The sequence below is a fragment of the Microcaecilia unicolor genome, chromosome 5 (assembly GCF_901765095.1).
Source record: "Microcaecilia unicolor chromosome 5, aMicUni1.1, whole genome shotgun sequence".
NCBI lineage: Eukaryota > Metazoa > Chordata > Amphibia > Gymnophiona > Siphonopidae > Microcaecilia > Microcaecilia unicolor.
In genome coordinates, this window is record NC_044035.1 from 168,199,218 (window position 1) to 168,216,854 (window position 17,637).

Below are 17,637 nucleotides of genomic sequence, written 5' to 3' on the forward strand. Positions count from 1 at the left end.
AAGTATATTTTCCTAGAACCATCGCAGCTACAGCTGTTCTTGGACCAGAAAAAACTAAGCACTCCGTTAGAGAAATAATAACTTTCAGTTATAAATAATATACGGTTATCAGGTTAAGCCGAGTTTTGTTGTAGTAGATGCTTATAAATTCTCCTTTGTTACCTATCGCCCCCCTCAACTAATGTTGTGGTCTAAGGAAGAGAGAATATTTAATTGCTGTATTAATTCCTGTAATAATGTGGCTCTGTGTTTCTTTACAAGAGAAAATTTTTGTTTTTGCTTGTTATAAAAATTGAATAAACAAATTTAAATATAAAAGAAAAAAAAAAAAAAGGGTGTGTGAGGGAATGGATGGTATAGTGAACAGCACTCCATCACTGATGATACAATTCAGCCACCTTGCAGCAAGTGGCTCTGGTCTGTGGAGGCTGAGGCTGAATCAGAGGGGTGGGGCTGAGGCCAGGAGGGCGTTAAAACCCTGACAGTGAGAGAGAAGGAGGCCCCAATACAAGAGGCCCCTAGAGCCCTAGAGGAGAGAAGCTGTCCTGGAGTGTGGCTCTCCACAGCTTGTAAGTAAGCTACCCGAACCTGATACAAGGTAGGCTAAGCTTGACTTTGAGCTCCATAAGGACACTGTTCATGAGGTCTGATGGGAGGCAGGCATGTGTGGTAAAACCTGGCAAGTGGATGTGTATATATGTACGTACTGTGGGGTTAAGGCCAGTATTTTACAAACTTGTGCAAAGTTGCCTCTGGAGTAAAGAGCCTATTCTTTATTCACTGTACCTGTGTGATAACAGACGTTAGTAATAGTTTAATGAAGGAGATTTGTTTCAGTTCCTCCTTTGTCCAGCTGTAATTTTATGAGGGCCACTTGCCCAACTCGGTTCACACAACCACAGGATGATAAAACAGGTTTTGAACAAGAGCTTTTAGGAAAGCTCAGAGTGAAGATTGTTGTTAAAAACTAAGAACATCATGAAAGGTGAGGATATGTTAAAATTCAAGGTAGTTCAGTAATGTGGAATGTAAATAGAAATAAAAGGGATATGTTTAGATGTCTCTTTGCAAATGCCAGAAGTCCTATAAAAATAAGATTGGAGAATTAGAATGGAAAGCACTACATGAAGAGAGAGAGATAATTGCAGAAATCTAGTGCAAAGCAAATCACCATTGATATCCTAGTATCGCAATATTCCATATATATCAAAATGACAGAGTAGACAGAACTGGTGTTGGAGTAGCTCTATATGTTAAGGATGGTTTAGCATTAGGTAGAATAAAAGCTCTGCAGGCTAGAATCTCTATGGATAAAAATTCCATATGTAATGGGGAAAAATTTTCCTTAGTGTCCTTACCAGACCTCTGCAGCACAGACACTCAGTATTTTTCTGTCTCCAGCAAATGGTAACTCTATAACATGCAGGTTCTCAGCTAAAGAGGTCTGATAGGCTCCTGTACTGGTCTAATTAAGCTACATTTATTCTCAGCATAAGGACTAGAAAAGAAGAAAGCTGACTGGGAAATATTTGGACAGGCCCCTTTCCTTTCACCTTCCCCCTTTCCCTGGTAAGAGTTTGGGGTCAGGGTACCTCTTCAGTATTTACAAGCCTGCCTCAGATGTTATGTGAGGCAGGTTTCTGGACCAGTTCAAGGTCTAGGTCCCAGTTGAGCATGTAGAGCTCTTCTCTGGAAAGCTTATGATCCAGATGGGAATATTCAAGGGTCTGTGTTCCTTCTCTCCCCTGCATGGCTTTCCTGTCTTTAGTTACAACGTGTCAGCAAAATAGCAAGTATATTTTTTATTACTTTTTTTTTTATACTGTATACCATCGTACCAATAGGAATCTTTTCTTATGTTGCTTTATAGGGAAACTTGGGTGGCTATGAAAATTTTTGAGTTCTTGTGTGTGCACTAATGTCTCCAACAGCTACCTTCATATCTCATCATGGTAGTTTTCTAGCCCAAGATGGAGACCTATACGCTGCCTTTTTTTTTTTCTCTCCTATAGTCTGAGGAACAGTAGCAAGGCTTTCTTTCTCTTCCAGGAGCATCATTACCAGCAGTTCCAACATAGCATGGTATGGAATGCATTTTGCTTTGTGGCTAGTTTGAAACCTGTTTTGGTAACACTGGATATTACAGCATTATATACCTCTATTCCACAATTGGAAGCTCGTGATGTAGTATCAGAAGTATTAGAATCTTAGTTGAGACCACAAAGAATTACAGCAGAATTTTTAGTGGAATTGGCAAAACTAGCATTGATGGAAAATTATTTTCTATTTCAAGATGAATTATATCTACAAGTGTCTAGTATAGCTATGGGAGCAACTTTTGCTCCATCAATTGCCAACCTGTTTATGTCCAGATTTGAAAATAAATGGATTAAAAATTCACCGCATAGAACCAAGATTGCTTTATGGAAACGTTTTATTGATGACGTCTTATGGTATGGCAAGGAAATGAAGATGAGTTACACCAATATGTTGGCTGGTTGAATTCCTGTCATTCGAGCATTAAATTTACAAATTCAAATACAACAGTACAGTTTTTAGACATAGAAGTGACAACAGAAGATCAAAGATTTGTCACAAAAGTATTCCGTAAAAAGACGGATAGAAATACATTTCTTCAATTTCATAGTTGTCATCCTGTTACATTAAAAGCAACTTGCCATTCTCCCAGTTCCTAAGATTCCGAAGAATTTGTGCCAAAGATGATGATTTTAAGAAGCATGCTAAAAAATTTATAAAAGATTTGGATCAGAGAGGATGCCCCAATAGAGTGATAAAATCGGCTTATAAAAGAGCTAAATTCAATAATAGGGAGCTTTTATTGAGGGGAGAATGTCAGAATAGTGAAGACTCAGAAAAGATTAATACTTTTGTGGTAAGATTTTCAAGTTGGTAGGGGGAGATTAACATTATCAAGAAAAATTGGATCATAATGTAGTCCCATGATTTATTTTTTGATCAAAGAGTACGAGTAGCTTTTTCAAGATCTTGTAATTTAAAAGGAATATTAAGTTCAGCAAATTTACCATCATACGAATCACAAGAGGCTATTAATATCCGAATTGGTCATGAGAGATATGGTCATTGTAAAACGTGTTCCATTACAGTTATATTAGTGAGTTTAGAAATCCAGTTGATGGTAGGATGTTTAAGCTGAAACAAAACACGAATTGCCAATCAACTTTTATGATATACTAGCCGTTCAGCCCGTAAAAACGGGCTAGTATAGTAAGGGGGGGATTGAAAGGCCCCCCCACCCCGCCGCCGAGTTTGCCGCTGCCGCTCCCCCTCCGAGTTTGTCTCCCCCCCCCCCCCCGGAGCCGTCGCCACCCACCTTCCACCCGGTTGGGCCCTCGCTCCGCTATTGAAACAGTGAGGGCACGCAGCACACAGCTCTACTGCTGAGCTGCCGTGGCCTTACTTCTTCTTCTCAGCCTGTGTCCCGCCCTCGTGTGATGTAACATCATCGAGGGCGAGACACAGGCAGAGAAGAAGAAGGAAGGCCGACGACAGCTCAGCAGAGCTGTGTGCTGCGTGCCCTCGCTGTTTCAATAGCAGAGCGAGGGCCCGAACTGGTGGAAGGTGGGTGGCGGCGGCGACTCCGGGTGGGGGGAGCGTTAGCGACGGCGGTGTCCCTCACAAATGCGCAGTAGAGACCCTCTTTGTTCCGCCCCGTCATCACTTATTGACGCAGGGGAGGGGCAGAGAGGGTCTCTACTGCGCATTTGCGAGTGAGTACGATACTCGCCATTTATATATATTGATATTTTGAAATGTGAGTGCCAAAAGTTGTGTATAGGAAAAACTACAAGAAGTCTACATCAACAGATTACAGAACATTGTTCTTGTGTTAAAAGGCAGAAAAAGGCAACACCTGTAGTAGCACATTGTTTGGAAAAAGAACACCTATTTGAGTCATTCCAATGCTTTGCTATACATTATGTCCCTTTCAGTGTCTGGGGAGGGGATCGGAATAAAGCTTTGGTGAGATGTGACCAACGTTGGATCCACACCTTACAACCTTTGGAACCGCGAGGATTAAACTCACAGATCGAATGGACAGCATTTTTTTTATTTGATGGCAATCAGAAAATGGAGTTGATTTTATAAGACTGATTTGCAATGTTCCCTTGTTAAAATCTATTTAAAATCCATTAAAAGTATAAAATGACAGAAAGAAAGTTATTTAAATGGCTCAGTTCTGTTTCCAGTTAGGGTGAATGCCGGCGTCATGCAGCCAGTAAGCTCCATGTTTGAAGACTGGCATTGACTAAAGTAAAGTAATTTTGTATAATCTTTTGATTACTACAGGAAATTCATATTGAAGGCACTAAAAGATTGTGTATTTTATAGGTGATGTGAGCCCAGATGCATCAACCATACGTAAAAAAAAATCTAAAACGTAAAAGTGCTTACTGAATTTGAAAAAACGAAGAATGCACCAAAAAAAACAAGTCGCACATGAGCGGAGCGGTATTGAAAAGTAAAATGCATTACAGATTCGTAATCCCCGTCGGTAATTGGCCCCTAAAACATGCGCAGAGCAGCCAAGCGTTATGCTGGCTGCTCTGAGCATTCCACAAACGTATTAAACCTACGTAGGTTGCTTACGTCAGAGGGGGGGATCGGGACGTGCAAGCGTTTAGCTCTATGATCCTAGCAGGAGAGTGCAGTTGAAGATGACTCTAAAAAGAACGTCCCTCATAAACCCCCTTTTGTAACAAAAGACCTCTTTCACTGTGATCGAACAGAGGAAGGGAGGGGGGATGGGGCAGCTTAAGTTGTTTACAGTACTGGGAAATTGGCTTCAGAGGAGAGCAGAGTGTTAATTTTCAAAGCTGTGGGAGAAGGAGAGAGAGACAGGATTTTTATGCTGCAGGGAGAAGCGGGGAGCAGTGTCTGAATGATCTGGGGGGGGGCAAGGCCGTCCATAAAGGACGCCTCTGACGAGCGCCTTTGCCCCCTCCCGATCCTTTTTTGAGGTATGTTTAGTTTTGTAGTGATGTTTGTATCTCACTTTTCTTTTTAAACATGCGGCTTAGATTTTTATGGTGCAGGGGGCAGCGGGAAAATGACAGCTCAGGCCTTAACGACAGGTCTGAGCTCACGTAAAATTTATGACGGTAAATGATTCGTTGCAATCGTCGATATGGTTAGTGCATTCCGAATTGTCCACATTTCAATGGTAGTTTCTCGTTTGCATTCCGTTTTCGTTAGCTGCTAGCATCGTCGGAAAATGGCCTTTGATGCATGCTACGGTTGAAAATTTCTTCGTTAAGGGTCAGTAAAGGGTCATTAAGGTTTAGTGCATCTGGACCTTAGTCCCCTGAAGACGCTTAATTAAATAGTGAAACAGAGAGCCCCGTTGGGCACAAGAATTAAGCTTTATATGTTTGAAAATGCAACATTTTATGAACAATTGAATCACAATGTTTGAAGAGATTTGAAGAAGTTAGAGTGCACTATATCTATCTATATGTATGTGTGTGTGTGTGTATAATTATTATTTGGAGGTTATTTTTTAGACCGATGAGAAGACTAGAGTCTAGTGAAAGCTGGCACGAAGATATTTTACGTGCTACTAAGATGGGACATTTGAGGTCTTTTTCCTCCATTAGTGATTATATGTGTATAGCATTTTAAGTATTACATTGAATATAGATCAGATAAGAGATTTACGAACACAGTGATGTTTTCAGCTTGGAAGTTTGTTGGTCACACTAATATTTGGCCCCAAAACTATGACTACACCTTGAGTATTGTGTGCATTTCAAAATGTTTATAGCACTGCAACAAGCCATATCACCTGCCTGGACTTTTTAGGAGAAGTCTCTGCTCCTTTATTTTTATATGAGCTTTTCTAACTTACACTGAGTAGCTATAAGTTCAACTGCATGCGGAAAACCACCATGTATAGTTATCAAGCTTACTCAGAAATCTCCCTGCCAATATAGGATGGAATCGCATGATCTCGATGTATTGCCACTGTAGTCATAAAACATATAGAGAGGCATCTGATGGCTTATGCTGAATTGATTATACTGTAAAATGTCACTGCCTCTGTCAGAGAAGCAGGCAGGGTGTATATAAGAACAAAATTTATTAGTGGATAATTTCCGCTAGTGTTCACTTAGAGAAGAGAAGGTGGCAGCTTTGTGTGTGGAATCCTGTAGTGTATATGCTATATTGGCAATAATCTGCTTACCTCTTCCATTGGATATGCTACGGAAAATATGGTTGCAGTGTTTGGCTTTATCTTGCCTAACCAATTATGGAGCACATCCGGTACCATGTGACAAAGGAATGCCCCTCCCAGACTGCAGCAGTCAAATTTTCTTTGTTTTCCAGGTGAAATCAACAGGGGATGCACTCGTGCAGGGACTGATGGGAGCCACGATCACTGTAAGTCACATAGGCTGGTAAAACATTCTTTACATAGATCGTTCATTATTTATGTTTACTTGAAAGACTTAGAGTTGCTGTAACCAGTAGGCCACTTCTCCATTCCTATGTGTCTCCCTTGCTTAGTTTTCCAACATGATAGTCTATCTTTCTCCAGATTTTGTCTATTTTAATCACTGTTTTTATATTTAGACTAATGAATTTCCTGTTGCCAATTTATTTAGCCTGGCATCAGAGCATACTGCACTGTTATCGACAACACTTCCTTCAGTGAACTCCTTGAGGACTTGCTAATTTTGAGTGTTTTTATCAAACACAACTTAGTCTCTAGCTGTGAGGTTCTCTGGGGGTGGAGAGGTTAGGCACACAGACGATAGACCTGTTGCAATAAAAAATAGAAGCAGCAATTAAGGATGACAATATTATCATTCACAAAAATAAAATTGAATTAAATAAGTTGAAGGTGATACCTTTGTTATAGACTGACACATATTCTTTGGAATAGGGGAAAGCACTAGATACAGTGTGCTTGTCATGCTAGAATCCTTTTGATATAGCTCTAGTTAGGCAACGTATAAATGATCTGAGTGCCCTTGGTGTGTGCCCTAAAATGACTAGGCTAGAAACCAGTTGAGTGTTTAAAGTATTTTCTTGATTTAGTGAGTATGTTTTTGTGTTCTATGCTTTGTACTCCATCTAGAGCTATGGTTTATGTGGAATATAGGAATTGTTTTTTAAATAAATAAAAGGTACCTGATAAATGGAATTCATCCCAAGGAAAGTGGCTCTGTCCTTGGTTCAGTTCTCTCAAATATTTTAGTAAGCAATACTGTGGAAGGTCTGTTAGAAAAAATGTCAAGCTATATGACATTAGTGCAGAAGGCTTGACACACAGACCAGGGAGCTTCACCAAGCACTGCGACCACACCCATGATAAGTGTGCTTAACTTCTTTAGGTCTTCAGTCTGAGAGTAGATCCAGGAACCAAGACAAATCTCATTTTCTATGTGTAATTCAAAATCAGGACTCCAAACACTTGAGCACAGATCATGAAAGATCCAGTGCAAAGTAGCTCTGATGCCTAGTGTAAATCTTCACTGCATGGCTCCTAGAAATACAAAAAGCTTTGCACCATTCAAAGAGGTTAAGTATGGATTTAGGTTCAGCCTTGAAGGCTAAGACATTTTGCTGGTCTCCTTTCCTGATGTCCAGTTTGTATCCTTCAACGCCAACTTCCAGAGGACTATGCAGGACATTTCTCCACTATGCCAACCCTAGTATTGTCATCTACATTGTTTGTGGTGGTTTGTTTATTTATTTGCAAGATTTGATAAACCACTCTTCATATAACTATCAAAATGGTCTACAATACCAGCATGTGAACACAGATGTGACAAAGAAAAGATATGTAAAAACAAGACAACCCAAAAAAGGAAGGGAATGTATTACATAGCTGTTATACCAAGAACCACCATATAACTAAGACACAAAAAAGAAATGGCAAATTCTCTTAAACTTAACTAGATAGGTCTAAAAGTTAAACCAGGTTAAAACCGTGATCAAAAAATTCACATCTTTATCACAACATTGAATTTCTTACAGGAGTTTCGTGCCATATGTCTATTGGGAGAGCATTCCAAAGTGAAAGAGCAAGAAGACTGTGTTGTGCAAGGAATCTAATTTTAGTCTAGCTTCTGTTGGGTCGGTCATTAAGTGTGCTTGTGACAAGCTCAGGTAGCAAGATGGTTAGCAAGGACTTAGAACAGAATTGAGGTAAACTGAAGCCCCTATATAAAAGGCACGATGAGCTAATATCAAGATCTTATACTGAATGTAACTTGAGATTGGGGTCAGTGCTTCTCTTGTAGTAAAGGGGTCATTTAATCATACTTGTTAGCATTATATAGCATCTGACTGCTTTTTGCATAATCTACAGTCTCTTTAACTGATAAAATGGAACCCCCGCTAAGAGAACTACAGTAGTCCAATTGATTAACAATAAACCAGCTCATGAAGTAAAATGTTCAATGAGAATCCGCTAAACGCAGAGAACTCAAAGGTCCCACGGGAAAACACAAATCAAAAGAAGAGGTGGGAGATTGACCACGGGTACCAGAAACTGGAGAGACTCGATCTTGAGTAAAAAAAACATTTTTTACTCAAGATCGAGTCTCTCCAGTTTCTGGTACCCGTGGTCAATCTCCCACCTCTTCTTTTGATTTGTAAAATCCTCAATAATTATTGTCCAAAAACTGCTTGAAAGGACCATATCCTCCTAAGTGCAGTGGAAGATTTCTCAACTGTCACAGAGATATAAAATGTAAAAGGTTATTGTCCTACATAACTTCTAATGGTATAATTGCAGACAGATGCTAGGTTGACACAGAGGAGTATAACCTGCACAAATCTTTCTATTTTGCACAGAGCAGCAGTTATGACTCTAATTGTTGTTGGGCAGACTAAATGGGCCATGCCGGTCTTTATCTGCTGTCTGTTACTGTGTAAGCTATGAAATAGATGGGCCTTATTCTTAGCTATCCATAAAACCTCATATTTCTGAGCACCAGTATTTAGCCTGTGATTTTCAATCCAGTTTGTGATATTATTCAATCTACATTTGAATTATGTGCTTAAAAGTTGAGTCCCTAGCGGCTTATTTTCAAAACAGAAAAAATGTCCAAAAAGCAGCACAAACCAGCATTTTTGGATGTTTTTTTTTCCCAAAAGTCCAAATTGCTATTTTTGAAACCTATTTTAAGATGTTTTTCTATGCAGTTTGGTTGAAATGTGTCCAAATCACAAGGGGTGTATTGGAGGTGGGATTTGGTTGTTCCTAGCACTTGGACATTTTTCTGCTATAATGGAACAAAGCAAAAATGTCCAGGGCTGAAACTTAGACGTTTTCAGCTAGACCTATTTTAATAACAACTGTGACCCAGATGCACTAAGGTCCCCGTAATGAATCGCTCTGTATTTTCACCTCGGTAAAAACAGAGGGATTCCCAAAGCGAATCACATTCAAATAAGCTGGTCGCTGCTTTTGTGAACAGGCTCATTTGCATGCGATGGGGGGAAGCCAGTCAATCAGCTGAGCATGTGCAGATCAGCCAATCGTTAAGCGCAGCTGCTCTGCACAGGCTACAGATGACGTTCATACAGGCAGACAAGCTATGTGTATGAAAGGTAGCCTTCTTTTGTTTGTTTGCTTTTTTTTTTTTGGGGTGGGGGGTTGCAAGCACAAAAGCGCTGTTTATTTTTTTTGGATAGAGCAGCATGTAGGCAGTGGCTGGAGCAGCAACTGACGAACAGACGTGTTGGGGCTCTGGCGTCTTCCGTGCCTCCCCGCTGCCCGGAAAAGTGCAGAATATGCTCTCTGCTGCTCTTGGCTGTCATTTTCTGTGGGGGCTTGGTTCCACCCCCAGCTGCTCCTGCTTCTTCTTTCTATTAGCTGGCTGACATCCTGAAACGCCCTATCTCCCTGAGATGGACTCTCATTGACTGGCTGCTGTCCCAACTCCTCCTCCCCCCTACTACTACTACTTAACATTTCTCCCTGCATGGCTTCCCTGATAACACCACTTTCTGAAGCCTCCCACTCCAAAGACAGAGCAGAAACTGTGAGCTGATTGGATCTGAACTTCCTGGTGTCCCCCTCCAGTAGTGAGTGGGCGGGACATCCTGGGCTGACACTGTCTAATTGGTTTAGCATGCATGCAAATCTCTCATGAATATTCATTGTGGATATCCCAAAAACCTGACTGGCTGGTGTGCCTCCAGGATCAGGATTGGGAACCACTGGACTAAAGGAAAGTCAATTAGTAGGTAAGATCTAATTGCTCCATTTTCTGTGTCACTTGGACCTTTTTTTTTTTTTTTTTTCAAAAATGGTCCAAAAAGATAGAAGCACTGAGCATAACAACATCTAGCAAATGGCCATTTTCGGGAAAAAAAATAGACATTTTTCAGGTTCGAAAATGACCATGTTCGCTACTGGAATTTTTGGATGTTTTCCGCAAAACATCTAAAGTCTGATTTAGATGCCATATCAAAAATGCCCCTCTCTATCGTGCACAAAATTTAATTGGATGTCATCAACATAAAAATGAGCAGTGAGACCAAGTCTTGAATCAAAGTAGCCAGAGGGGCAATGAAAATATTTCAACAAGATCACGGCCAGTATGGCTCCCTGCTGAACCTCGTCAATTAATGAGAACTGTAGAAATGGACTTATTTATGGTCACCTGATAGACCCTTTTGGGAAAATAGGATTAAAACTAATTCAGTGCTATTCCTGTAGTATCAATCTGCTGTAATAGTGACAGCAGATCTATCACATCAAAAGGAGCACTAGGGTCCAATTGCATTACAAGAAAATCTCTAACACTGCCTTGGTAGGTTACTATCTCATCTAATATACCTAGCAAAGCTGTTTTTAGTACTGTCTACCTTACCAAATCCATATTGGTGTGGATGAAAAGTTATTTGTATCAGAGTTGGAGAAGAGGTTTCAAATAATCAGTGCCCCCTTGACCACTTGGTTTGAGCATTTAACTTCACCACCTCCTTAGTGTATTAAGTGACCACCATTTCACCTCCTCTTCAGTGTGCACAGTGTGTTTTGACACCATTTGTTCTACACTGAAATTGATCAGATCTGAAGTGGGAATTCTCTCTTTCCCTGTGGCACTGTCCAGCCCCATAGCAATATAAACAGAGTAACTGGGGAAAGCTTCAGAATATTTTTTTGTTCCAAAGCAGTATGCTCTTTTGCTCTCCCCTAGGGATCATGTTCATCACAGGCAGGGAACAAAAGATGTCTAATACCATACCTTTTGAGAAACAGGCAGAGGGTATGCTTCAGAAGAAATGCGTTCTAGAGTCCACTTGTCTGAGACACAGAGCCCAGGACCTTGTTAGTGTGTATAAAGAAGTTCTAAAGTCAAAACCAGAGACGTGTTCTTGACTGAGGGCCAGATGCACTAACCCCCCCCCCCCCCCCCCCCCCCCCCCGCCGCAATAATAAAAACAAAAGTGCAGTTGAGGCCGGCCATCGAAAAAAGCCGTCCGTTTTCGCCGTCATTCACCTCCGCAATAATAAAAACAAAAGTGCAGTTGAGGCCGGCCATCGAAAAAAGCCGTCCGTTTTCGCCGTCATTCACCTCCGCAATAATAAAAACAAAAGTGCAGTTGAGGCCGGCCATCAAAAAAAGCTGTCCGTTTTTGCCGTCATTCACCTCAATAATAAAAAACGTCTTTTTTGGCCGTGCTTCACTCAGCTGAGAGACCTGGAAGTCTCTGAGCCAATCACAGCGCTGTGATTGGCTCAGAGACTTCCAGGTCTCTCAGCTGAGTGAAGCATGGCCAAAAAAGATGTTTTTTTATTATTGAGGAGGTGAATGACGGCGATTTGGCATGCGCAGAGCAGCCAGCATAACGCTTTGCTGCTCTGCGCATGCTTGACCGGCCGATTCTCCAACTGTTTTAAGAAGGAATAGAGAATGCAAGTGAGCTACAACGAGTAGCTCATTTGCATTCCCTTTCCTTGATGCATAGCCGTTCCCTACTGATTTGCTATGGAATTCGGCACGGAACGGCTCTAACGACGACTTTAGTGCATCTTGGACTGAGTCCAGAATAATTGGCCAGTGTTATCTAGACATGCCCGTAGGTGGAATGCTAACACTTTTGTAAACCATTAGCTCATTGTAATGTAAGGCAGTTAGGTACATCAGATAGCAAGGGATGACAATAGAATATCACCTGGAAATTCCTTCAAGTTGCTCATCCAGAAGAGTCTTAATGCTCAGTCGCACAGGTCCTGTTTGGGTCAGAAATTCTCTCTCCCTATAGAGTGCTAGAGAGAGGTCAGAGATTTTACTTCAGGGACCTTTTGGTTAACGAAAAAACTGACAAATACTTTGCCATCTTAGATCTTAAATGATTCATGACCCTAGGCTGGCTATATTCTCTAGACTTCAGGAAGTATATGTACACATGGAGATCCCATTCAAATCACAGGCAGTATCTCAGAATTAGAGTTGAGTGAATTGTATTATTGTACTGTTGGATTATTATTTTTTATTATCTTTAGTTTTGTAAAGCCAGATGGGAATCTACAAGAAATTAAGTATTTTACTATCACTACTACTACTACTTATCATTTCTAAAGCGCTACTAGACATACGCAGCGCTGTACACTTGAACATGAAGAGACAGTCCCTGCTCGACAGAGGTTACAAGCACCAGCTCTTTGGAACTCTCTTCCCCAAGCAGTCCACCTGGAGAGATCCTATGCTTTATTTTGCTCAAATCTAAAATCATATTTCTTTCAGGTAGCATTCAATACACTCTGATTTTTGGCACCGTACGCTGCTGCTGGTTTTTGCGATGAAAGTATTACTGAGTTCACATATTATAGCAGTCATTTTTTTTTTACTTTTTGTAGAATTTTTATTATTAATTGTTGGTATGAATGATTAGTATATCTGATCTATCTAATTAGAGTGATTTTATTCTTTTGCTTGGCCTTGGATGTAATCTGTCCTATAATTTTATGGAGTTTCTTTCACTATAGAATTTTAATACATTGTAAACCGTTCTGATTTGCATTACAGCAAGACAAGGTATAGGAAAAGTAACGATAAAATTGTATTTTGGCTTCATTATCAGAGCTAATTTAGATGGTGTTTATTTACACATTTCTGTATTTACACTAATAGTATGTTTACTAAGGTGTGTTAGCGATTTTAATGCGCCTGTAAAGTTTATATGCGTTAAACACTAGCACGCCTATACATTTCTATGGGTGCGTTAGCGTTTAAGGTGCGTAAACCGTTTACGCACCTGTAGCGCCCCTTAGTAATCAGGCGTAAGTATTATGTGCTGCTTTTTGCCTTAGACTGAGCTTTACATGTTTTCATAAATGTCTTGCTGTCATCATTGTTGCCTTTGAACAATTGACTAGATAAGGGCACATCTCAAACAGAGGCAAATTCATGTGGGACACTAGATGGGTACTCCAGCGATTAGTGCTTATGAATTAACTCAAAAGTCAATGCAAGCCCAGGGCCAGAATTGGAATTTATAGGAGCCATGCTAAACATGCTTCACACCATGGCCTGTTTCCTTGCCAAAAGGGTTCATGCTATATTGGCCCATGGTAGGAGCAATTTGGTCTGTCAAATGTTGAAGCTCATGGCTTCAAGAGTCCATGTTGCTGCCATTTCATGTTTCTGTATGAGACAAATCTAATGGATTCTGAAGTCCAGGTGGAATCAAGATACAAAAAATATGAGACATAGAAGAGCTGAGACTCGCTATCTTAATGGTATTCTTATTCCAATTTAACTTTAGGCTAGCCCATTACTATGAAATTTTTCTAATCACAAATGCCTCCACTGTAAATTAGGAGCTTGCTGCTTAAGGGCTAGGGGTTGGAAAAGGTAAGGGGGAAATTCTGGGGGGGGGGGGGGGGGGGGGGATAGGCTTAGTTGGTGTACAAGTTTACATATTGTGTGACAATCTAGTTTTGGAATAGACCTACCACCCAGAAACGCTAAAAGGTCATCCCGAACATACCTCAACCTCCACTTCCCCACTTGCAAGGGCCTGAAATACAAGACGCTACACGCGTCAACCTTTTCCCACATGAGCACGCAGGCTTGGAATACACTACCGCGCAACCTAAGAGTGATTAACGAACAAGCTTCCTTACGAAAACTACTGAAGACTCACCTGTTTGAACAAACTTACGGAAAGAACCAAAACACATAGAGTCCATACTCACTGTTCATCAATGCAACATACATCCACTTCCGATCCCTCATCCCGCAATCCATTGTCCCACTGTCTCCTTCCTATGTTTCTATGTTGATGTCCCATTGTTATATTCCTAACGATATCCGAATGTCTCGCACAACTCTGCACAATGTATTCCATAACCAAGTTGTAACAAATGTATTTCTATTATTCATATCTTATTGTAAGCCACACTGAGCCCGCAAAAAGGTGGGAAAATGTGGGATACAAATGCAATAAATGATAGCTTTATATTTTGCAATTCTATATTTGGGATGTTGTTTATACCAATAAAGATATTTAAACTTCAAACTTATTTTTAAAAAAATACAGTTTCTGGACAAGGAGATGATGATGTCCTCACATGAGTTTAAATGGCTTGTAGCCTTTGCACCTATAATCCTGTACGGGGGGGGGGGGGGGGGGGGGGGGGGGGGAACTACACAGTCTCATTATTAAGGAGAAGTAGGATACTTTAATGAGTGATTGCTGTTACTGTTGCAGTTTAACTGCTCTTACCATTAACTACCATTGTCTTTTAACAGCTGAAGAATATGACTGGTCTGAACCAGCGTAGGTGAGAAGTGTGGGCACACATCACACCTTCCATGTGGACTGCACTACATGTCTCTTGGACCTTCACTGCAGATATTTCACCAGCTGATGTCATGACATTGCTCTTTCTTCTTTTTTTAAGTTATTTCTGGCTGTGCTTGTACTGCACTCTGAGAACTTGAGTTCACCCTCCATTCTTTTCCTGGTAAAGCACAGGACAATATTCAGAACATAACCACCAGACAGACACTGGCTGTGACCTCAGATGCATGGCATTGGTTGTAAAATCTACTTGTTTTGAAAACAGTAAAATAAATACATTAATGATCTTTAGTGTCTTTAATTTGACTTGATTTTCTGCAAAGATATTCAGCGAGAGCAGCAGCAATACACTTCAAGGTTAGAGTTTGCGTTTCTCACAAAAGACACAAAATTAAGCTAAGAGGAGTTTAGCATTATTTGCTGTTGTGTGAACTTTTTTTTAAATTCCTTTTTCAGACTAATGTTCTTGCTGTACACCACCTTGAGTGAATTCCTTCAAAAAGGCAGTAAACTAAATCCTAAGAAATAACATAAATAGGCTTGGACATTAAGTAAGCTGCTGAAGAAAGATAGTTCAACTTTCATACTTAACTCCCATGTCATTTCTGGAGTTTTCTGTATACACTGTGAGATAAAGCCCTTACTTCTTGCAGCTTTGCCCAGTTAGATAAAATTGTCCTTGTCCTCAATTAAACCCTATTAGAGTCTTTTTAAATCTGATCTCTCTTTTTGTAAACAATTGTTTCATCTGTGTCTTGATTACACTTTATGCTCCACAGAGCGGATGCTATCTTTTATATGTATTAAAGTGTTGGGTAAATCTTAAATCTTTTAACGTTTTATAAATGAATAACAGTCATACTAGATTAGAGGGCCATTATGGCCCTTAGTTGCCATCATATTTAATATCAAAGCTAGCAGTAATGACATTAATTCTGTGTTCGCCCTTGCCTCTTTGCCCACATTTTACGGGTAGAATGGGTGGATTAAATGGTTTTTATCTGCCAACATCCATGCTGATGATAGACTAAGGTGAAATAGAAAATAACCAACTTTTGCTACCACATACTAAAATGCAAATGGTACAAAGGGGGGAAGTTATCAACCTTGGTTATCATTAGGACAGGTTATTTTACGACTTACCTGGTCTCATTGCATAAAATAGTACTTCGTATTGGTAGCCCATGGTGATCACTCCCCCCCCCCCCCCCCCCCCCCAAATTTATCATATGATTGACACACATTTAGATCCCAGGCACCTGTGTACAAAAATAATTCAGTGAATCTTGAAAACTAATTTCCTTCTTTTGATAACCATGCTTATGAGAGCATGCTTCCAAAGTTTCCTTCCATATGTGTATTTGTACTTCTAACAAATAAATACTATACAAATGCTCATGGGAATTGCCAAAACTGCCTATAAATAACAGCAAAAACAAATTTGTGTCCATCATCTACCCATTTTCCTTTCTTCTTTGAAAACCCCAGTTCATCATCCCAATTAAGGGTTCTTGGTGGTCATTGCATACTTTCTGGAATACTGTTAATGTTCTATAAATCCAATACTGTTCCTGTGAAAAAAGAGGGAGGGAAATATTAGGAAATCTATCTCATTTGCATCCTATAACATGACCTCTTGTTGTAGGACTTGTTTTTCAAGAAAAATAATGCTTGTTTTTTGGTTGTTCAACAAAAAAATCATTCAAACTTCAGTCTTCTTTGAAGAAAAAAAAATTCAAGGCCGAGAGCTGCCCTCATACATTTGATCAGCTTGGTTCTTGGCCTGAGTCCTTGTTATTTGTCCAGTGGGGTTGCTTTGCTAATATACTGCTGCAGAAGTTCACAGTATTAGAAAATTTGCAGAGGGAGAGCCACCCTGGTAGTGGCAGAACTTTTTCCCAGTATATAAACAGCAAGTAGCCGTGTATAGATGGAGCCATGGCAAGTAATCTCTCCTATGTATACTTTTGGGTTTACTTGAACACCTTGGGATTGGAGGTAATATACTTAATTGGATCAAGGGTTTCTTAACCACCAGAACATACCAAGTTAAATCAAAAACAAACATTTCATCACCGTGGAATGCACATTGTGGAGTACCTAAAGGTTCCCCATTATCACCAATACTCTTCAATATAATGATGTTCCCTTTGGCCAAATTCTTATCCAGTCAAAGACTTCACTCGTTCATTTATGCAGACGATGTTACAAATTATATCCCCTTCAGACACGACCTTTCTGAAATCACGCGCTGTCTGAACATCATGGATTCTTGGGCTAACTCATTTCAACTAAAACTAAACACCGAGAAAACACATTGTCTTATCCTCTCATCCCCATACAATAATTATAAACCCACAACCTTAAGCACTCCTGTTTATTCTCTTCCTATTTCTGATAACCTCAAAATCTTAGGTGTTATTATTGATAGCCATCTTACACTTGAGAGCCAAGTTAACTCCATTATAAAGAAGATGTTTCATTCTATGTGGAAACTTAATCGTATAAGACCTTACTTCCCGAGGGAAATTTTCCATAACTTGATACAATCAATGGTTCTGAGCCACACAGATTACTGCAATGGATTATATGCGGGATGTAAAGTACAGCTTATGAAGAAACTCCAGACAGCCCAAAACACAGCTGCCAGGCTGATATTCGATAAAACACGATTCAATAGCGCTAAACCTCTCCGATTAAAATTGTACTGGCTCCCAATCAAGGATCGCATTACCAGAACGTCACGTACCTATTTGAACCTCCATTATCCAAGCTGCATTGGACTCAGATACAAATCAACATATGCATCGAATTTTTCTTACT

At 40.1% G+C, this 17,637-nt stretch overlaps 1 protein-coding gene across 2 annotated transcripts in view; it reads left to right on the forward strand.

The window, feature by feature from the left end:
* COQ9 (coenzyme Q9) overlaps positions 1 to 15,101 on the forward strand; it is a 95,878-nt gene extending 80,777 nt beyond the window's left edge. For both annotated transcript variants that reach the window (XM_030203571.1, XM_030203572.1), the window contains exons 8-9: positions 6,367 to 6,420; positions 14,763 to 15,101. In XM_030203571.1, coding sequence (XP_030059431.1) covers positions 6,367 to 6,420; positions 14,763 to 14,798 — 90 coding nt within the window. In that variant the 3' untranslated portion in view covers positions 14,799 to 15,101. The remainder of the gene's footprint in view (positions 1 to 6,366; positions 6,421 to 14,762) is intronic.
* Positions 15,102 to 17,637: the final 2,536 nt, after the last annotated feature.